This window comes from Chrysochloris asiatica, unplaced genomic scaffold, assembly GCF_000296735.1.
Source record: "Chrysochloris asiatica unplaced genomic scaffold, ChrAsi1.0 scaffold00083, whole genome shotgun sequence".
Taxonomy (NCBI): Eukaryota; Metazoa; Chordata; class Mammalia; order Afrosoricida; family Chrysochloridae; genus Chrysochloris; species Chrysochloris asiatica.
In genome coordinates, this window is record NW_006408601.1 from 10832184 (window position 1) to 10854426 (window position 22243).

Consider the following 22243-nt stretch of genomic DNA (forward strand, 5'->3'; position numbering starts at 1 on the left):
GGTGGTTAACTTGAACTCTGTAGTTAGATTCTCTGGGTTGGGATCCCTACATCTTCACTTCTGTGCTATGTGATGTTGGGCAATTTGCTTTTCCACTCCACACCTCATGCAAGATGGAAAGTGATCATTGTAAATTCCTCATAGTTTTTTTGGATTTTTGGGTAATGAGTTAACTTAACTTGATCACAGTGCTTAGCACCTAGTAAGTGCTCAATAAATTTTAGTTGTTACTACTGTTACTTCTACTAGCTCCACTGCAGTTTGATTTGGGGAAATAAAATATAGTCGTAGTCAAAGAATGAATAATGCAATGACTCAGGATGTGATATGTGCTACATTGGATTTTTCTGGGACCTATTAGAGTGCATTACAATGGACTTGAATTTGAGTAAGCTCCATGAGGATAATGATTTGTATTTGATCTTGTGCATTGCGATATTCCATCAGAAAGCCAAAAAGGAAGAACATGCTCAACATTTCTTAAGCTGGAAACTGAAAGAAAAAATTCAAACCTCGATTTTCGTTATTGAAAGATTCTCAGGACAAATTATTGAATGATGCAGAATGCATCAAGAGAAGATGGAAGGAATACACAGTCACTGTACCAAAAGGAAATGGTTAATGTTCAGCTGTTTCAAGAGGTGGCATATGATCAAGAGCCAATGATACTGAAGGAGGAGGAAGTCCTACGTGCATTGAAGGAATTGTAAAAGAACAAGGCACCAGGAAATGATAGAATAAAAATTGAAATCTTTCAAGAAAGTGAGGTGGTACAGGAGGCACTCACTCATCTCTGCCAAGAAATTTGGAAGACAACTATCTGGTCAACTGATTGGAAGAGATCCATATTTGTGCCCATTCCAAAGAGAGGTGACCCAACCGAATGTGGAAATCATTGGACAATCTCTTTGATATCCATCCCATGCAAGTAAAGTTTTACTAAAGGTAATACAGAAATGACTGCAAGCATACATTGACAGAGAATTTCCAGAGGTTCAAGCTGGATTCAGAAGAGGCTGTGGAATGAGGGATATCATTGCTGATGTCCAAAGGATCTTGGCTGAAAGCAGAGAATATCAGAAAGATGTTTACCTGTGCTTTATTGACTATGCAAAGGCTTTCAGTTGTGTGGATTATGACAAGCTATGGACAACATTGTGAAGTATGAGTATTCTGGAACACTTAACTATGCTCATGAGGAATCTGTACCTGGACCAAGAGGCAGTTGTTTGAATGGAACATGGGAACACTGAATGGTTTAAAATTAAGAAAGGTGTGCAACAAGGTTGTATTCTTTCACCATACTTATTCAACCTGTATGCTGAACAAATAATCCAAAAAGCTGGGTTCTATGAAAAAAACATGGCATCAGGGTTGGTGGAAGACTCATTAACAACCTGTGATATGCAGATGATGCAACTTGCTTGCTGAAAGTGAAGTAGACTTAAACCATTTACTGATGAAGATCAAAGAGCACAGCCTTCAGTATGGATTACATCTCAATATAAAGAAAACAAAAATCCTCACCACTGGACTAATAAACAACATTCTTATCAATGGAGAAAAGATTGAAGTTGTTAAGGACTTCATTCTTCTTGGATCAACTATCAACACTCGTGGAAGCAGCAGTCAAGAGATCAGACGACATATTGCATTAGGCAAATCTGCTGCACAAGACCTTTTTAAAGTGCTGAAGAGCAAAAATGTCAGCTTGAGGATTAAGTACACCTGACCCAAGCCATGGTATTTTCAATAACCTCATATGCATGTGAAAGCTGGACAGTGAATAAGGAAGACCGTAGAATTGATGCTTTTGAGTTATGGTGTTGGAGGAGAATATTGAAAGTGCCACGGACTGCCAAAAGAACCAATAGATCCATTTTGGAAGAAGTGCAGCCAGAGTGCTCCTTAGAGGCCAAGAGGGCCAAACTTCGTCTCTCATACTTCGGACATATTGTCAGGATGGAGCAGTCGCTGGAGAAGGATATCATGTTTGGCAAGGTGGAGGGTCAGAAAAAAAGAGGAAGACCCCCAGGGAGATGGATTGGCCAAGTGGCAGCAACGATGGACTCAAGCGTGGCAACAGTAGTGAGGTTGGCCCACGATCGATCAGGCAGTGTTTCGTTCTGCTGTGCATAAGGTCTCTATGGGTCAGTACCAACTAGATGGTACCTAACAACAACAACAACGTATTTCTCCTAGACTCCTTTTTTCTTTATGACATTCTTCATAATTCACAATTGCATATTGTATTTGCAAAAATTGTGTGGGCTTTTTCACAACGGACTTGCCACTAGAATACAGGTGTTGGTGAAAACCGTAGCAAAACCTAAGCAAAAGGAAAAGACCCATATCAACACCGTCATTATTGGACAGATCGATTCCAGCATGTCAACCACTACTGGTCACCTGATCTACAAATGTGATGGAACTGACATAAGAACCATTGAAAATTTTGAGAAGGAAGCTGCTGAGATGGGGAAGGGCTCCTTCAAGTATGGCTGCATCTTGGATAAACTGAAAGCTGAATGTGAGCAAGGCATCACCATTGATATCCACCTGTGGAAATTTGACCAGCAAGTCCTATGTGATCATCATTGATGCCCCAGGACACAGAGACCTTATCAAAAACATGATTACAGGAACCTCACAGGCTGACTGTGCTGTCCTGATTGTTGCTGCTGGTGTTGGAGAATTTGAAACTAGTTTCTCTAAGAATGGGCAGACCCATGAGCATGCCCTTCTGGCTTATACACTGGATGTGAAACAGCTAATTGTTGCTGTCAATAAAATGGATTCCACTGAGCCACCCTACAGCCAGAAGAGATATGAGGAAATCGTTACGGAAGTCAGCACCTACATTATGAAAATTGGCTACAACCCTGACACAGTAGCATTTGTGCCAATTTCTGGTTGGAATTGTGACAATATGTTGGAGCCAAGTGCTAACATGCCAAGGGATGGAAAGTCACCTGTAAGGATGGCAATGCCATTGGAAGCTCTGGAATGCATCCTGCCACCAACTCGTCTGACAAGCCCCTGCGTCTGCCTCTCCAGGATGTGTACAAATTGGCGGTATTGGCACTGTCCCTGTGGGCAGAGTGGAGACTTGTATTCTCAAACCAGGCATGGTGGTCACCTTTGCTCTCGTTAATGTTACCACTGAAGTAAAATCTGTTGAAATGCACCATGAGGCTTTGAGTGAAACTCTGCCTGGGGACAATGTAGGTTTCAATGAAAAGAACATCTGTGTCAAAGATGTTCGCCATGGCGATATGACTGGTTACAGCAAAAATGACCCACCAATGGAAGCAGCTGGCTTCACTGCACAGGTGATCATCCTGAACCCTCCAGGTCAGATCCGTGCTGGTATGCACCTGTGCTGGATTGTCACACAGCTTACAATGCTTGCAGTTTTGCTTAGCTTAAGGAGAAGGTTGATCACCAGTTTGGTAAGAAGCTAGAAAATGGCCCCAAATTCTTGAAGTCTGGTGATGCTGCCATTGTTGACATGGTTCCTAGCAAGCCTATGTGTGTTGAGAGCATCTCAGACTACCCTCCTTTGGGTCAGTTTGCTGTTCGTGACATGAGACAGACTGTTGCTGTGGGTGTCATCAAGGCAGTGGACAAAAAGGCTGCTGGAGCTGGCAAAGTCACCAAGTCTGCTCAGAAGGCTAAATGAATATTACCTTTAACACCTGCCACTCCAGTCTTAATCAGTGGTGGAAGAACGATATAAGAACTGTTTGTCTCAATTGGCGATTTAAGTTTAATAGTAAAATACTGGCTAATGATAGCAATGCAAGGTAAAACCTTCAGAAGGAAAGGAATGTTATGTGGACCATTTGTTTCTTTTTTGTGTGGCAGGTTTAAGTTATTAGTTTTTAAAATCAGTACTTTTTAAATGGAAACAACTTGACCAAAAATTTGTCACAGAATTTTGAGACCCATTAAAACAAAGTTTAATGAGGAAAAAAATTTTATAAGGTGTGGGGGACAGCATCTGACCTCCTCCAGCTTCTCAAGGAAAAAGGAGTATCAAACTCAATTATCAGCCCAAGGCCAACTGCTGTGAGGTGGAGGTCAGACATGTGTCTAGGCTACACCCTTCTTTATGCGATTCTGACACCAACCATCCCTCCCAGGGTGCTCGCTGTTCTAATGGGTTCCATACCTGTTGCAATGGCCACACACAACCCACAGACTATCCTCAGGATTATGGGGTTTACTAGGGAAGTTAACCGAAGATCAGAAACACAGCAGTTTTCTAGTCAGGAGCACCTGTTCTTAGCTGTACCTCTCACACACCTTTTCAGCCCCTTGGTCTCTTCCCTGCTCAGGCAAGTGTTTCAAGTTCCTTTAGTTCCTGATAAATGCCTAAAGTTCTGCAAGCCAGCCTCCCGCCCAAAGGCACTCTGAGGGTCCAGAAATCCGCAGCTCTGTCTCGCAATGCTGCCACCTCTGCTGCCATTGCTTCTCCACACAGTGACCTCATCCTCCAAAACACACACTCTACTTACGGTTCTTCTTTCTCAATGGTCTTAGGATCATCTGTCTCTGCTTCGGGGGCAGCTCCTTTTAAACCTAGCAGCATGGCAGAACTAACCAATCTCCACATTAGAGTTCCATGCACCCTATTTGCATGGTCCCACTTGGTATTTGATGTGACACTGAAGAGTAAACACTGGACTGCTAATCAGCAGCTGCTGTTCAAACTCACCAGCTGCTCCTTGGAGACCCTATACAGGGTCACTGTGAGTTGGAACCAACTTGACGACACATAACAACAACAACATGGAGACTGTGGTCGAAGCAATCTTTGCTTCCTTCTTTGGATCATACAGAGACTCCGTGAGAGGTTGAAATCAGTCTTGCCCATGGTTTCTCTGATTTTCCATGGTACCTCACCAATACTAATGGCCATTAAGTAAATTCTGGTTGAGTGACTTTACTGAAGTGTTTAGAGATGGGCTGTGGTAATTGAGGCAGAAAGTGGCTAACTTTAATTTTCTCATCTATAAAATGGAGATATCCTGGACCAGATAGTGACTGCCCTTAAATGACATGATTTCGTTAAAGTGTGTGTTAGCTTGAAAAGCATGTGGTTATTTTATTTTTTTCAGTCATTTATTCATCACACACGGGGTGACTGTGATTTGGAATCTAGTTGACGGCAACTGGTTTTACTCATCAATATGTGATGAAACTCCCACTCTACGCCTTGAAGTGAACGCCTCACAGTCGGTGACTGTGTTTTGTTCTTCTTATGTCTCTAGTGTTTAGCATAGAGACTCAGTACTCAGTACATGTTTGGGTATGACTAAACAAATGAAGGCTCACATAGGTGTTAGCAGTGGGTGAGTGGCCTTCCCTAGGAGTGAAGGGGTAGGGGAGAGGGCAAGGGACAGTGGTAGTGGGACTTGGACTGTTTGTCTATATTTAGCTTTGGTTCCCATTCAGCTGTGATTCGGTGGAGGAAGGAATCTATAGCACTCTCCAAGTTTTGCCACGTTTTGTTTTTCTTTTCTACTTTAATGTTATTTATTATCCTCTCCTGATAGTTAAATGTGTATGAGAGGACTTCAAAAAGCCTCTGTGGGGGGAGGGGAAACAATTAAAAGATAAAAAATTTTAAATATAAACTTTATTTCTTTTTTTATGAGAATAAGTAGGTTTTATTGGCCACAAATGCATTAAAGGTTAGCGGTGTGGGAGAGGTCTCTAAAAACCTGAAGTGATTTTAGGTTCCATTTCTAGGACAAAGAAGTAACCATTCCCCTTGTATTTGGACGTTTCAATGAGTTGCCACTAAAAGGAGTCATTTAGAGGCGAGGCATAGTTCTACATGTTTCTATACAGGGTCCATGAATGGGTCTCCAGGGGTTTTGTAAACCCTCTAATGTGATACACAAGATGTTCTGTTCTCTATAAATTCAAATTTAAAAAATCAGTACTTTAGGCCAGTGATTGTCAGTGGGATTATTACCAACCCCCAGAAGGCAATGAATTTCCACCCAAAGAAATGTCCCAGGTCCCTCAGAATACTTTCAGATGTTCCATCAGACACTTGTGCAGATGAAAAAGACTTTGATAGTGAGCTCTAAGTCCATTTATATACAAATGCAATTTATTTTAACCTAGTTTTAATAGCATTGATTTTTTTTTTTTTTTCAGTTTTTTATTGTGAATTGAGTGAAGGTTTACAGGGCATATCATCATAAGTTTTGTTTCTTAATGTAAGCTCTGTGAAGTTCAAGAGATTTCTGTAAGCAGTAACAGTACACCATGCTGGTACTACATCCCTAAAGAACTGAGGTTCTTGGGAATGTAACCGTACCAATAGAGTTTGTTGGGTTTTTAAATTACTTATTGAAGAAAAATTAGTACTCTTTGAAGATTTCTTTTTAATATTGGGAACCAAAACAAGTCAGAAGGAGCCAAATGGTTTCCCATTAAAACTCTCACAAAATTACCATTGTTTAATGAGAGGAATAAGCAGGAGCCTGGTGGACAAGGGCTATGTGGGGAAGCTGTCCTGGGCATTTTTCTGCTAAAGCCTTGGCTAACTTTCTCAAAACCTCATGATAAGCAGATGTTATCATTCTCTGGCACTCCAGAAATTCAACTAGCAAAATGCTCTGAGCATCCCCAAAATTTGTAGCAATGACCTTTGCTCTTTGCCAGTCTGCTTTTGTTTGACTGGACCTCTTACACTCTTGGTAGGCACTGCTGTGATTGTGCTTTGTCTTCAGGATTGAACTGGGAAAGCCATTTTTTTGTCTCTTGTTACAATTCTTCCAAGAAATGCTTCATGATCTTGATCCCATTTGTTTGAAGTTTCCAGTGAAAGCTTTGCTCTTGTCTACAGCTATTCTGACAACCACTGAAACAAAACAGTTTTGACACTCATCAAGCAGAAAGTTTGCTCGACTTTAATTTTTCAGTCAGAAGTTATGTAAATGGATCCAACTGAGATATTTATGGTGTTGGCTAATTTTTTCTGCTGGTAGTCACTGGTCTTCTTCAATTAACAGCAGGACAGGGGCCTGTTTTAACTTTTCCCTTGCAGGTTGATGTGACTGGTTTGCCGCTGCAGGCTTCATCTTCAACATTGTCTTGTCCCATCTTAAAATGCGCTTTTCCATTTGTAAACTGCTCATTTCCTCAGGGCATTGTCCCCATAAACTTTTCATAAAGAATCAATGATTTCACCATTATTCCACCCAAGCATCATCATAAATTGATGTTTGTTTTCGCTTCAATTTTAGCAGAATTCATGTTGCTCTTAGCAGGGGATCTTTTCAAACTGTTTTCTTTCTTGTGCATCAGACTAGATCTTATTCTGACATCTTATAACAAGTTAGTGCAAGTTTATTTTGGTGCAAAATTTTTTAAGATCCATGCATGATTTTTTTCGTAATAAACATTTCTCACAAACTTTTTGTAGTCCCTTTGTATGAGACGTGTTTCAAAAAACAAAAAGAATTGACCAGTGTTTCTGACCTTTTCTCCCCATGCAAATACTTCCCCTTAGTAATAGCCCCTTGGAGGAAGCCCCCTAAAAAACATTCTGGTTAGCTCTCTACCTTTTAACTACAAAAGATGATTAACAACACATTCTGTCCCCTCCTGGGTTCCATGGAAGTCAGGGCGCTTCCAAAGAATGCTGGCTAATTATATCCTGAGTCTGAACAAAATCACACAAGGGGAGCAAGGCAGTGGCATATAAATGAAGCTGGGATGGGAATAGGCACCCGTTGGCTTTTAGCATTTGGTGAAGTGACATTTGAGGATTTCTGCTTTCTCAGCTCCTGTCTCTCGCTGATTTGAGTGAAACTAGCAGCCGCCTGCCCTCGCTTGCTTACTAACCATGTGTGAGGCTGTGGCGCTGTGCTAGATCCAAAGATCTTGCTGCCAGTGGAGTGATAGGAAGGAGGTGGAACAAAGGGAAACAGGCCTGGAGGCTGACTGCTGGTGAGAGACCCAGCCGTGGGAGTTGCAGAAACTGCTGGCCAAGTAGCACTGAGTTGATGGCTGAGTCCCCACCCCATCTCTGTCAGCTCTGCTGCTTTCCCTTCACAGGACTCTTCCCCTCTTTCTCCCCCAACCCCTTTACTCTCCGCCCTTACCACCCTTCAAGGACACATTTTTACTCTTTATTTAAACGCAAAACATTAGTCCAAGCTAATCGGTACAAAGACCCAACCATTGCAAAAGTAATTCATTCTTTTTTCCTTTAACCAGACCAGCATGTTGGCATTATTGCCTCTGGAGAAAGGGGCTTCCTTGCTTGGGGTTTGGGGAAAACTGACTCCAGTTAGTCTCTGCCCACAGACTGATGCTGAGAAGCACTCACAGGTGGAGAGGAACTCCCTGTGGTCTGGTGATGACATCAAGAAATCAGATGGTGGGTCAGACAGCGGCATAAAGATGGAGCCAGGTTCCAAGTGGAGGCGGAATCCCTCTGACGTGTCTGATGAATCTGACAAAAGCACGTCGGGCAGGAAGAACACTGTCATCTCCCAGACAGGCTCATGGCGGCGGGGCATGACAGCTCAGGTGGGCATCACCATGCCGAGGACGAAGCCAGCTGCCCCAGCAGGCTCCTTGAAGACCCCGGGAACTGGTGAGTTACAGGAAGGGGCTTCTGTAGTCACAGAAAACCAAAACAGGTTTCTTAATTAGGTTCACATACATGCTCTAGACATTTCATTTTCATAAGATCTAGACAGTTAGCTTTCGTAACAGTTAATTTCCTATTGGAAATTTCCTATTGGAAATTGGGAGGCACATAAACCTCAGAAGCTCTGGCCATTTCTTGAGGCATGTTGATTTGGTTCCAGTGCAGGTTGTGTAAGAGAATATGTCTGAAAACTGTTGGTACATGGCACTGATGTTGTCCATGACTTAGGGGATGTGTGCAAACAAAGATAGTATTTTTTTTTTTCAAGAAGACAAAAGTGCCCCCTGGAAATGTTAAGGATGAGCTTTTAGTAGACAGAAAGGGGAGCGGGGGAGCACAGTCTTTCCCAGACAGCCATTGATTATCTGGCTTTGCTTTATCCTGGGTGAATTTTGCCTGCTTTGCAAATGAGTAAGATCACTGACATCTGCTAATAGGCTCACAGTTGCGGTAACAGACATATCTTCATAAAAATCTCTTTCCTCGGCTTCCCAAGGGTACCGCTCTCCCCAAAGGAAAATTGAACCAGTTCTTGGGTGAAGGGGAGAGCATCTTTTTAATCAGATGTGAGGAGATGCATTCTTGACTGCTTGGCTTACCTTGTTGATTTCTCTTTTAGGAAAAACAGATGATGCAAAAGTGTCTGAGAAAGGAAGGCTTTCTCCCAAAGCCTCACAGGTGAAGCGCTCCCCATCTGACGCAGGTCGTAGCAGTGGTGATGAATCCAAAAAGCCTCTCCCCAGCAACTCCAGGACATCCACTGCCAATACCAACAGCTTCGGGTTCAAGAAGCAGGGCGGCTCAGCTGCTGGTCTGGCCATGATCACAACCAGCGGGGCCACTGTCACTAGCAGGTCAGCTACGCTGGGCAAGATCCCAAAGTCGTCTGCACTTGTGGGTCGGTCTACTGGTCGGAAGACGAGCGTGGACGGGGCTCAGAATCAGGACGATGGGTACCTGTCTCTCAGCTCTCGGACAAACTTGCAGTATAGAAGTTTGCCGCGGCCCAGTAAATCCAACAGTCGGAATGGAGCTGGGAACAGGTCTAGTACCAGCAGCATAGATTCCAACATCAGCACTAAGTCAGCAGGTCTACCAGTACCCAAGCTAAGGGAGCCTTCCAAAACAGCTCTGGGCAGCTCTCTGCCAGGTCTGGTCAACCAGACTGATAAGGAGAAAGGCATCTCATCAGACAATGAAAGCGTGGCGTCCTGTAATTCAGTGAAAGTGAACCCGGCAGCCCAGCCTGTGTCCAGTGCAGCTCAGGCCTCTCTCCAGCCTGGGGCTAAGTACCCAGATGTGGCCTCTCCCACGCTCCGCAGGTAACTGGGTCCATGGGACTGAGTAGAACTGGGATACATCCAATGGCACTCTGGATTATTGATTCATTCCTGTTCTTAGTTAAAGCAGCTTCTGGTTTTCTCCACTTTATTCTGGTCCGGTCTTCCATGCAGTTTTGCAGTTGACTAGTTAGCATAGTGGTTACGAATTGGGCTGCTAATCTCACGGTCAAGCAGTTCAAAAGTACCAGCTGTTCTGCAGGAGAAAGATGAGGCTTTACGCTCCCTTAAAGATTTACAGGAAACCCTGTACAGGATCGCTGTGAGTCGGAACCAACTCTATGGCACATAACAACAACAATTATTTTCCCATGTTATTGTTGTGTGCCACCGAATAGGTTCCGACTCTTAGTGACCCTGTGTAGGGTTTTCGAGAGTGGCTAGTGGGCTTTAGCTGCCAATCTTGCAGTTAGCAGTCCAGTGCTTACCCTACAGCGCCACGCCTGGGCTCATATTGGGCTGAAAACCATAAGTTTCTGGAATCAACCATCTCTTGGATAGTAACCTTACTTAACAGTTTTCTCATGTGTACAATGGGGATAATAATATCTACCTTTGTTGTAAGAATTAATCTTTGTAGCTATGTCTGACCCACATGAAGCACTCAGGATCTGAGATAGCCTCCCTTAGATCAAGACGGGTAGCTCCAAGGTAACAGAAACTTTTGTTTCTTTCTTGGTCATTTTGTGACTGAATTTCCACATCATTATCTCTAGCAGCAGTCTTGTCCAGATCCTCTTCTCAAATAGCTAGCTATCCCCACATACATTTTTAGAATGTATGCATAATTTCAACTTACTCGCTGAAATTGTAACTTCCTTAAAAATAAATCAAAACTCTTAGGATTCTGACAAGGAGACATTGATTTTGTATTACCTTCAAAAGGCGTTCTCTCCTTCCTCCCCCATTTCTACACTGGGTGGAAATGTCTTTGTGAGAATACCATTATTCACTGGGTTTTTAATGATTTCTGGTTAAGTTTGTATAACTCTTGCCAGTACACATCATCTCATTTCAATATCCACTAGATCATTATCATACTCCAACTTCATGTACTAGAGCCTTTCCCAGAGAATTTGTCATAAGAAAGAGTAAGTCCCAAAGATGGAAAATTAAGCAGCAAAAGAAATTAAATGTATGTGTCCATGTACATATTTGGGGATGAATAGGAATGTTTGAGAAGACTTCAGAAGAGGTGTTCCACATGAAAGGTATAATGAAGCAGTTCTCTGTCTAGACTTGATTATTAGAATTTCAGTAATGATCATTTTTTTCAGGGGCAGATCCTATTGGGCTGCTCTTTGTTGTTTTAACAGATTGCCCTGTAAATGAAAAATTTCTCTGCTTCTTGCCTCAAGTACTATATGTAATATTCGCTCTTTGGTATTATAGATTTCCTTTAGTAACTACAAAGGCATTTTACTAGGCCCCTAGGCTAGTGTAATAAAATACTTGAAAATACATACAGCTTTTAGATGCAGTGTTCAGCACCTTCCAACCAGTTCCTGGTAAACTACATTTTTTCCCCCTCAATTGTTAAAATGTTAGCTATTTTTCTGATGTACCTTAATCTGAAGAAGTGAATCATAGATAAAGTGTGATAACGCTTTTCAAATGACTTGAAGGACTAGGGGACAAAAGATTGCGTTTTTTGTGTGTGTAGTTACATGGAACAGGATTAGAAGCAGTATGTAAAAGACTCAGGGAGATAGAGTAGACTTTGCTTTTCTAACAATTGGGACTCCTAGTGTGGTGTTGTAGGATCAGCACTGGACTGCAAACCACAAGGTCGGCACTTCAAACCTCGGAAACCCTATAGTGAGTCGCTATGAGTCGGAACCGACTCAACAGCACTTCACAATTGAAAAGTGTTTGGCAATGAGCAAGTTATTCTTTGGAGTAGTGAAAATATTCAGGTATCCTAAAGCCAAGATCTTAGAATAAGTTGTTTCCTTCCCTAGTTGTCAGCAGGCATAGGATGTTTCTCTTTTGGTACTAGGCATTGTAGTGAGGATTCCTTATTTGTTCTAATAATAATTTGAGACTTGTAGGGCTGTTTGGAGAGGATGGAGATCAAGTGCACACCACTTAGAGTAGCTGGGTACAAGACCAGCTGCCTGTCATGGTAAGTTGTGAAGTGCCATTGAGTTGGTTGCAACCCATAAAGACCCTGTAGAGGGTTTCTGAGGAGCAGCTATTGAGTTTGAACCACTGACCCTGTGGTTCAAATTGACATTGAGGTCGACTGCTTATCCTCTGGCGCCACACCAGCACTTTTCAGCAGTACCTAGTCTATGTGGTTTTTAGTGAGTGGAGAATAAAGTCCTTGTGTTATCTAAAGCCCTTCTGAGCTCAGGACAACCTTGCGCTTCTACCAGAGAGCATCTTCCAACAGAAGCAGGAGACATTTATGCCATTACCTCTTCCTCTGTATTCTGATGGCACAGTTTTTGGGGTAAAAGCAGCAGAGCAATGTCATGAAACAGCATCTGGGTGTGTCACAGTGCACACCCACCGTGTCTGGTCTAATGCCTTCTAAACCCAGCAAATAATTTTTTGTATGTCATTGGATACTACAAGCTCTCTGGCCCTAAAAGACTAACCTTTCAGGCCAGGCTTTTAAATGAGGATAAAACTGTAGAGATACTGTTTCCAGGCCCCATCCAGCTCTAGAGTTCTGTTCTTGATTCTTTGTGTTATGCTTGGAGATCAAAGGAATGAAATCTCTTTTAAGGTAAGCCCTCAAAAAGTGAGTGCCTGCTTTGTGCCTGGGGTCATAGATACAAAGAGGAGTAAGACAGCCCTTTGCCCTTTAGATGTTTCCAGAACCCAGGGCAGTTTTCTAGTTAGTATAATTGTAGAAAGCAAGAGAAGGTAAGTCTGTAGAAAATTATTCCCTGATGCCTCTTGCCCCCACTGCAGCCTAGAATTTCAGTGTGTCCAGGTCCACTTTATGGCCACCCTTTCTTTCTGGAGCACCGCCAGCCCTTTCAGTAGGGATGACTCTGCCCTTTCCACAGGGCATCTCACCAGCCCCTCTTCCCCACCCTTGACACTGGGTGTTCAACCTGCACAACCCTTTGTTTCTTCACAGACTCTTTGGTGGGAAGCCTACCAAGCAAGTGCCCATTGCCACAGCTGAAAACATGAAGAATTCAGTGGTCATCTCCAACCCTCATGCTACCATGACCCAGCAAGGTAACTTAGACTCCCCATCAGGCAGCGGCGTCCTGAGCAGCGGGAGCAGCAGTCCTCTCTACAGTAAGAATGTGGACCTCAACCAGTCTCCTCTAGCCTCCAGCCCTAGCTCAGCCCACTCGGGCCCCTCCAACAGCCTCACCTGGGGCACCAACGCCAGCAGCTCCTCAGCAGTTAGCAAGGACGGCCTGGGCTTCCAGTCGGTGAGCAGTCTCCACACCAGCTGTGAGTCCATTGACATCTCTCTCAGCAGTGGAGGGGGACTGAGTCACAACTCCTCCACTGGCCTGACCGCCTCCTCCAAGGACGACTCTCTGACACCCTTTGTCAGAACCAGCAGTGTGAAGACCACACTGTCAGAAAGGTTGGTGGTGTGCATCTGGCTGGCTGCCTTTACCTCTCAGGGGCCTCCTTCCAGAAGTCAAAAAGAGATGACCTTAGGACTCCCAATATGGCGTCTCTCTCTCCGATTACTGCTGTCTTTCCCTGGGAAAGCCATTTGGGATGGGACTAAGCTGGGCTCTGCTCCCTGTTACCTTTCTCCTTGTGGTTTTGCTCAGTGCTCTGAGCTGCTGGGAGCCTCTTGGGGGCAGATTTAATGCTTCCATCTGAAATGGCATTCAGCCTCTGAAATTCTGGCATGTTTTTCTGTTTGTTCATCAACTGCTTCTTTTTCCACTTACTGCCATTGTGCAAGCAGAGAAGGTGGGGGCTGCTTCAGCCCTAGAGTGTGTGGTAGGACACTCTTCAGGCAGCTGAGTAGATTAGATGGTTATCCTGACAAACACCCTCCTACTGAAGGGATAGGAAATCAGAAATCTAATAGGACCCCTACAGAGCCTTGGATTTCACTGCAGTAGTGGAATGTGTGGAGTGTCACCACACAGGGCAGAAATGCCAGCTCCACAGTGCTAAAGAGAAATGTTCTGATCTCTGTGTATTACACCACCTCCCTTTCTTCCAGTCTAATGTACCTTCTCTTGTTTTCTACCTGCCTGAACTTCTAGCCCTCTCTCTTCCCCTGCCGCTAGCCCTAAGTTCTGCAGAAGTACTCTGCCCAGGAAACAGGACAGGTAATGACACTGTAGGCTGGGGACCCTGCTGAGCCTTCTCTAGGCATCTGTGCCTGTCTGTGTCAAGCTAGATGTTTTGTGTGAGGCTGTTGGCCCGAGGCTCTTGCTTGTGTTTGTGGCTCCAGTGTTCTCTGTGGCACCCAGACATGCCAGCGAGGGTTGGCTCTGCTGTCCACTCAAGCCTGAAGACCTGGGTGGCAGAAGCTTTCACTGGCATCTCGGCCTTCCCATGGCATGCGCCCGCTTCCCAGCTCCCCACCCTTTCCTTTCTCTGCCCCTCCTCCTCCAGTCCCAGAAATGCTCTGCCACCCACTGTGCAGTTGGCCCTCACCTTCGCCCACCCCCCACTCCCCACTCCCCACGCAGCTGGCTCCTCTCCCTTTCCGAAGTCCTTTGCTGCAGTTTCACGCGTTGTGTCTTGCAGGCTGTGGTGTTGTGTGTACCCGTTTCCTGTAATGATAACGAGACAGAATTTGTGGAGGGTTGAGACTCTGCAAACGAAGAGGCTTGTGTCTGCCCCCGGTTTCCCTGTGGGTGGGCCTTCAGCGGTGGATACTGGCCTTAAATTTGTGGGGGAGAGGTCGTTCAGCCAAACATAATAAGCAGATGTTGTTTCATGTTTAAAAAAAAAATAATAATGTATAACCTCTTCACCCCATCAACAGCAAAAACTTTGTTTTTGTCAGACTCACAAACCAAGCCTTTAAACTCCTGTTCTTTGGAAATCCAAATGCCTTGACTTTATCAGCCAGCAAGTTGTAACATGCCCTGACTTGGGCCCAGGGCTCAGCTCCTAGCTACACCCAATAAAGGCTGCAGAAACTAAGAGGTACCTGGAATTCACTTTGCTGCAAATGAATTCCAAACATGCAGACTGCTAGCCTCTCGAAACCCTCCAACCAGGCCCATCTTCCAATTGGCGCCATTACCAGTGGCATTTAGGCAGAAGGCCAGGGCTTGGTGTGCAGAGAACCTGGTACCTCTGTCTCTGAGAAGCAGTGATGGAGTTGCAGAGATGAGTGACTGAAGACTCTGCTATGCAGCAGCGCAGCCCTGGAGGTTTGCTTTGAGGCTATGGAAAGGAGGAACAATTGTGCTGGAATAGCTTGGGGTAAAGTACACTCTGATGTCAGCACAGGGTTACCTTTGCTTTCCGTGGATGTGGTGCATGTGTAGCTGGATTAGGACCACGTGGATTTTGGTCCTCGTCTCTCTTACCAGATCTTTACAGCCCCCTCCCCAGCCTTTCCTCCTTCCTATCCCTGCCTCTCCTTGCTTCTCTGAAGTTCATTTTTGTTTTAACTTTCCTACAGTGACCCGCACCTTGATAGGAACACTTTGCCTAAGAAAGGACTCAGGTATCTGTTTCCTCCTTTCATCCATGCCATCCGGTGTGGCTTTGGAGCTTGGCTATGGGACTCTCGTGGCTGATTGGGGTCTGGGCTGGGCTGGGGTTCTCTACTTTGGCCACCGCAGCAGGAACCTTTGGATGAATTTTCCCCTCGCTCCTCCCTCCTCTTCTCATCTCTCCATCTTTTGGCTTATTTGCTTGAGCAGGAACTGTACGTTTTCAGGCTGAATGTGGTAAACCATCTCATGAAAAACTTCCCTGCGCAAGCCCTCAGAGCAATCTCTGCTGCTTCCAAGGCTGCTGGGCTGTTGGCTGAGCAGTGTGCACCATGACCATCCATTTATGGGGCAGTCTTCAAGAGAAAAGACACGACTTACGGCATGTTGATTTGTTCAGAGGGACAAGAGCAAAGGAGAGAGGTTTTTCCCCAATGTTGAAATCATGTCATTTTTTGGGGCCCATAGAAAATTACTTAAGATAGATAAATAACACTTGTCTCAATAGTCTAATAAAAAATTGGGTCAACTTTCAATGTCCAGCAAGACAGCTGTAGGATCCTTTTTTTATAGGTGAAATAAGAATTCCTACCAGGAAAGAATTTCCTTCCATGCCTAATAAGTAATGGCTTGGGTTTGTGTTGGGTGCTAGTCCTGGTGAAACAGTATGCTCGAAGTCACCATCGCTCAAAATCACCATTGCTCACACCATCTAAACTACTTTGCCAACCAGAAGAACTTCCTGTCTGCTAATGTCTCCCCCATGATCTTACTGTCTCACAATTGCGGCTGTCATCTCTCCTGCTCTCTGCACACCGCGTTCTTTGTAGCATCAGCTTCACCCTGCACTAAGCATTAAGTGCTTTTGCTTAAAATGGAACTTGGAATGACATGTTTCATTGCTGTCATGTATGTCTTAGCTCTTAATGCATAGCTCTTTAGGCTGAGAATATTTCGAACATTACATGAGGGTAGGTATCAATGCGTCCTTTCAATAGGTGCTCCATGTAAAGCCAGTTCTAAGGACCTAAGAAAGAAAGTATTGAAAAATCCCCCAACAGATGCCCTATGGGAGGGGGAGGTCAGCACAACAGACGTAAAAAGGGGGATTTTTTTTGGCCATGCCCTGTGTACTTAACAGTTTGCATCAGGCTGATCAGGGCTACTTGTTAGCAAACAAGCGAGATGCTGAGATCCTGGCCACTCTTCGTGTGAGTTTGATATTGATGCCCGGTTCTTGTCTCAGAAGGAAGCTGACCTCTCTAAAGACTAACATTTTGAAATGTTATGTATATTTGTGTAGCAGATTCTATCATGTCAAAATAATGTAACTCTGGCTCTTTAAAGTAGGTTTTCCAGAAAGGATTTGTGACCAACCATGCAATTGATGTGACCTAGAGAGTTACATGTCTATCAAAACCTATAGTACAAACATTAAGGGAGAAACAAACGTTTGATGTTCCTACTCACTCTGACTCTCCCTATAGACATACCCATTACCAACACACCAAATAGCACTACACCAAAACCTTCTGTTAGGTCAAAAGAATTCTTCTATTTATGTCACCAGTAGTCAGTAAGCACCCTGTTTATAAGTTCATGGGTACCCTGGCCATGTGGGGATGTCACATAGTCTAGATGTTGCCTATAGGAATAAGGATAAGAGCCTGGGTTTTGAAATTTAAACAAACACGAATTAGAGTCTCACCTAAGTGACACTCAGCTTCACTAAATGCAAAATGGAAAGAATAGTGTCTGCATTGCTGGGTAGGTTTGAGGCTTCTGTGAGAGAGGGTCTATGAAGATACCTAAAACATTGTAGACATTTATTCAGTCATGGCCAGATGCAACCCAGTGACTTGGGTTTCCTTTATGAAGACGTGCTTAAATGTAATCCGCTTAGGCTGGATCGCAGCACATGCTGTAAGCTTCGTGTTCTCAAGATCTTTCCCCCTTACAAGGTTGACTCATGGCCACGTTGCTGTGCTCTAGAATGCAGATGACAGGAGATGTCTAATTAAAACATCCTCAAAGCTCATACAGCAGCATGTTTTGTTGCTTCAGTCGTGTAAAGGCAGGGGTTTTGACATGACACTGTCATGAACCAACATGTTACAGGTACGCCCAATGACGGCTCTTTTGAGCATTTACCAGTCTTGTTTCCTTTATATATTTCTTCCAAACTGAAAGGAATGGCAATTTTCCCAAAGGCAGTCCAGTAGGAAAAAAACATTTTGAGAAACTTTATAAGTTTCAGGGTGTGTGATTATTTGAAGCCTTCTTTGGATGTGTATGCATACATATATATATTTACTATCAGTACCATGGCGTTCTTTTTCATAAGTGTTGTTCGTAGTTAATGCCAACTTGATTTCTTTCTGTCCAGGTATACTCCCACCTCCCAGCTCCGCACACAAGAAGACGCAAAAGAATGGTTACGGTCCCATTCTGCAGGAGGTTTGCAGGACACGGCTGCCAATTCTCCCTTTTCCTCTGGCTCCAGTGTAACTTCCCCCTCCGGGACAAGGTTCAACTTTTCCCAGCTTGGTGAGTAACTCCTTGTATTTAGCTGTGTACATCAGCTTCAAGGGGCAGAGGTTATCTTGTGTTTTGAAAGAAGCATGTGGTCATAGACAGGTGGCCATCCATCTCAGAATCTGATCAGCCCTAGGCAATGTAGTTTGATGATGAGAGCTTGCTAGCCAAAGGAAGAGAGAAAATAGCAAAGCTTTTGTATTCTAATCAGTCGTTTTCTTTACATGGTTTATATAGGTGGGGGTATAGCATTGAGAGAGTATATTTTATTTTGAAGAAGTCGGGTTTCACAGCATAGCCCGGATTTGGATATCTTCATGAGGGCAGGGTGGGAGTGGAGCAGTTTATGATTGAGCAAGAGCTCTTGGAAATGCGTACACTGACATATTGCTTTGACTGGCGCAGTGGGGAAAGGAAAAAAAAATTATAACACTGTTTCCGCTGACATGTCAGTAGAAGCTTTGTAGAGACACAAAACACGCCCACATACGCCCATAAAATAGGGTGAAAGCGAACAATCCAAGCTTTCGATGGAACTGAATATAATTAGATGGCCAATACGGTACACTGTCAGAAAAAGAGAAAATCAGCGTTGGCTGGAGTCTAGGGGGAAGGTTACATGAACAGGAGCATGTTTCACAATGGGAGCTGGGCCTTGGAGGATGGATACAGAGGAGAAAATGTCTTTTCTAATCTTGTCTTGCTCTTTAGAGAGGGTGCCTGTTTTGAATATAGTGATCGTTTATTGTGATAATAAAGTCTCAGTCATTAAGCACAGGTGTGGCTTATCATCCCATAAGGCTTAGGTTTTTTTGTATTTTTACAAGTGAATTTATATTTATAACCAAGAGATTATTTGTAAGTGTTATTAAGTGCCTTCGAGTCAGTTCCAGCTCATAGTGACCCTGTCTGTATAGGGTTTCCCAGGCTCTAAATCTTTGTGGGAACCAAAAGTATCATCCTTCTCCTAAACCAAGAGATATGAGGGGTTGGGGGGGAGGGGGAGCCAAACGAACCCACTGCCATTGAGTTGATGCTCACTCATAGTGTCCCTGTTTAGGGTCCCTATGTAAGTTTTATGGAGCAGATAGCCCCATCTTTATGCTGTGGAGCAGCTCATGGGCTTGAGCCATAGACCCTGTGGTTAGCAGCACATTTAACCCACAGCACCATGAGCCAGAGTGCTAGAATATGTGTAAGTGAGAAATGATACATAGGTAAAAATAATCTAAATTATAATAGAGGAGTCATTTTGCAGCACTGGAGAATAAGCACTGAACTGCTAACCACAAGGTCAATAATTCAAACCCACCAGCCACTCCTTGGAAAACCCTACACAGGATCGCTGTGTTTAGGAACTCTCTCACCGGCACTTATAGCGACAACAACAAGATACTTACAGGATGAAGGAATTGACCTGATTAATAATCAAAGGAGATCTCTGAAAGTAATCCTAGACCATTCTCTGAAGCTCCTGTGTGAAAGAAACGATATGGGTCACGAAATAAAAAAATACATTGTGGAAAAAATATAATCATTTGTTAAAGCTTCATTTTTGATTAACTAAATGGGTACCTCAAAAAATAATGTGCATTACTGAAATGGACAGCATTTTAATAAGACCACATTTGGCTCAGGTCTGTGTGCCCCCTTTGAGGCCTGTGTCCTTCCTGTTCTTTCCCAGCCATAACTCTTTGAGGCAAGAGATTCTTGTCATGCATAAATGTTTCCCATCTGATTAAAAGCTGAGTTGGACTATTTTGGGCTTTGTCTTTAGAAAGACTTGTTCCAGATGAGTCCAGGGAGTAATTACCTCATGCCTGAAAGGTGACACTGGCTTGTTTGGACGTGCCAAGTTGGAAAGCTGAGGCCCAGAGCCTGGCTTTGGAAGTGACCTGTCTTTCCTCCTTTATTTTTAGTTCTGCGTTTGTAGCTCAAATGTGTCCGTCTTTCAGTGAAGAGAAGGGGAGAGAAGTTGGCAGGATGTAGATGGTTGACAATAAGCAGGCTCTTCTTTGTCCCTCATGTAGGAATTGAACAGAGACATGAAATTTCCAAACCTTGATTCCATTCCTTTCATTGCAGCGAGTCCCACCACAGTCACCCAGATGAGTTTATCCAACCCCACCATGCTGAGGACCCATAGTCTCTCCAATGCCGATGGACAATATGACCCGTACACTGACAGCCGCTTCCGGAACAGCTCAATGTCCCTGGATGAGAAGAGCAGAACCATGAGCCGTTCTGGCTCATTCCGGGATGGGTTTGAAGAAGGTTAGTAGGAGCGCTGCCATCGCTCAGATTACATAATGTTGTTGGTGGTCACATCCTTGACCTGAGAGCCACCTGCAAGTGCTTTTACTCCTCCCACCTACTCTGGAGGTAGGTCAGGGCTCAAGGATACAGGTCTGAGAAACTTGCTCTGACCCTTCGTTAAGCTTGGGGGATTTTAGGGAACAGGCTGCTGAGAACGCATTGGTGAACCTTAGATCTGACCAAGTTCTGCTCTATGTGTCTCTCTCCTGGACTTGGGCCACAGCTTCTTCAGACGTATCATCCCAACAAAGCAAGTTCCCAGAGAGCTCATTTCCCTGTGCTGATGTACCCATATGGCTTTAGGGGCTATGGACAATTGTGCCTCTCTCTTCATTCTAAAGTTTTCTATTTCTTTCTGCAAGCACCTGGTTTTTAAGTTGATTGCTTTCTCTTATGCCCTCTTTCATCTTTGGTTATTGATTGTGAATATTTTGGGTTGGATTTCCTGTGTTTTATTCAATTTAATCAAAGTTGAGGAGAAAAATTCTGAGGGAAACTTTGTCAGCCATCTTTGTAACTCAGTTCATTACGCTTTCGCCGTGTTCCTTCATCTAAGGTGTGAGTTAGGGGAGGAAGTAGTCAAATCGTTGTAGAGGGACATCACTCCCACCCCTGTAGAAGACTCTCAAAGACGGAGGTAATAATCCATCAGAGGCAGTAATTCATTTACTAATGGACGAGAGCCTTGAGTCAGCTTCAACACTTTTGAAGTATGTGACCTTGGGCCAGTTACTTTACCTCTCTCTGCCATTCTTCACCAATAAAATGGGAGTGATACTAGCCCCTACCTCATAGAATTATAAAAACTAAGTGAAACAGTGTATATACATGTTAGTACTTTTAAGATCATGTTTTCATATGACACAGCTGAAGCATTGGCTTCTTGGCTTCTGGAAGTCCCCAGCCAGAGGACAGGGAGTCTGGACTGAGGGCTCCACTTACAGGTGTACCCTTTTTATGCCAGTGACTGAAAAGAACATGGGAAGAGGGAATTACAGGTGCTTCCTCTGCTCCCAAGGAGCTCTGGCAGTGCAGTGGTTATGAATCGGGCTGATAACCTCAAGGTCAGCAGTTTGATACTACCAGCTAATCTGTGGGAGAAAGATAAATCTTTCTGATCCCGTAAAGATTTACAGCCTCGGAAACCTTCTGTAGGGTCGCTATGAATCGGAACCGACTCCATGGGATACCACCACCACTCTGCTCCCAGCCTGCCCAGCAGCCTCCCTATAGGAAAGAACAAGCTTGAGATGGTTTAAGAAATCCCAAGAGTCAAGAGGAAGGGAAATGTAAGATGTTAGTTATGCCTCAGCCCTTTATAACAACAGTTTTAAGAATTGAGTGGCAGATTGATTGTTCCCTGCAACGTAATACTCTTGCCCCTGATTTATGTATCATTTGCATCCAATGAGTAGATGTTGTTGTTAAGTGCCATTGAGTCGGTTCTAACCCATAGCGACCCTGTACAGGGTTTCCAAGGCTGTAAATCTTTATGGGAGCAGAAAACCTCATCTTTCTCCCACGGAGCGGCTGGTAGTTTCAAACTGCTGACCTTAAGGTTCGCAGCCCACTTACAAGCCTGTAAATCCCTATACAGGAACCTGCTGGGATAGAGGATTAAAGAGTAGATCCCACGTTGCTGAGAGTGTTTTTGGTAGGTTTAAGAACTAGAAACTAATTATGTAAACCCTCAAAGCTGTGATAGTAGTTACGTATCTTGGAGTTGGTTCTAACTCATAGTGACCCTATAT

General features: G+C 44.0%; 1 protein-coding gene across 2 annotated transcripts in view; it reads left to right on the forward strand.

The window, feature by feature from the left end:
- Window positions 1-22243, forward strand: part of NAV2 (neuron navigator 2) — a 499999-nt gene that overhangs the window by 424180 nt on the left and 53576 nt on the right. For both annotated transcript variants that reach the window (XM_006865814.1, XM_006865815.1), the window contains exons 13-19: window positions 8335-8626; window positions 9303-10005; window positions 13118-13585; window positions 14229-14294; window positions 15608-15652; window positions 18028-18188; window positions 20262-20450. In XM_006865814.1, the coding sequence (XP_006865876.1) occupies window positions 8335-8626; window positions 9303-10005; window positions 13118-13585; window positions 14229-14294; window positions 15608-15652; window positions 18028-18188; window positions 20262-20450 (1924 nt within the window). The remainder of the gene's footprint in view (window positions 1-8334; window positions 8627-9302; window positions 10006-13117; window positions 13586-14228; window positions 14295-15607; window positions 15653-18027; window positions 18189-20261; window positions 20451-22243) is intronic.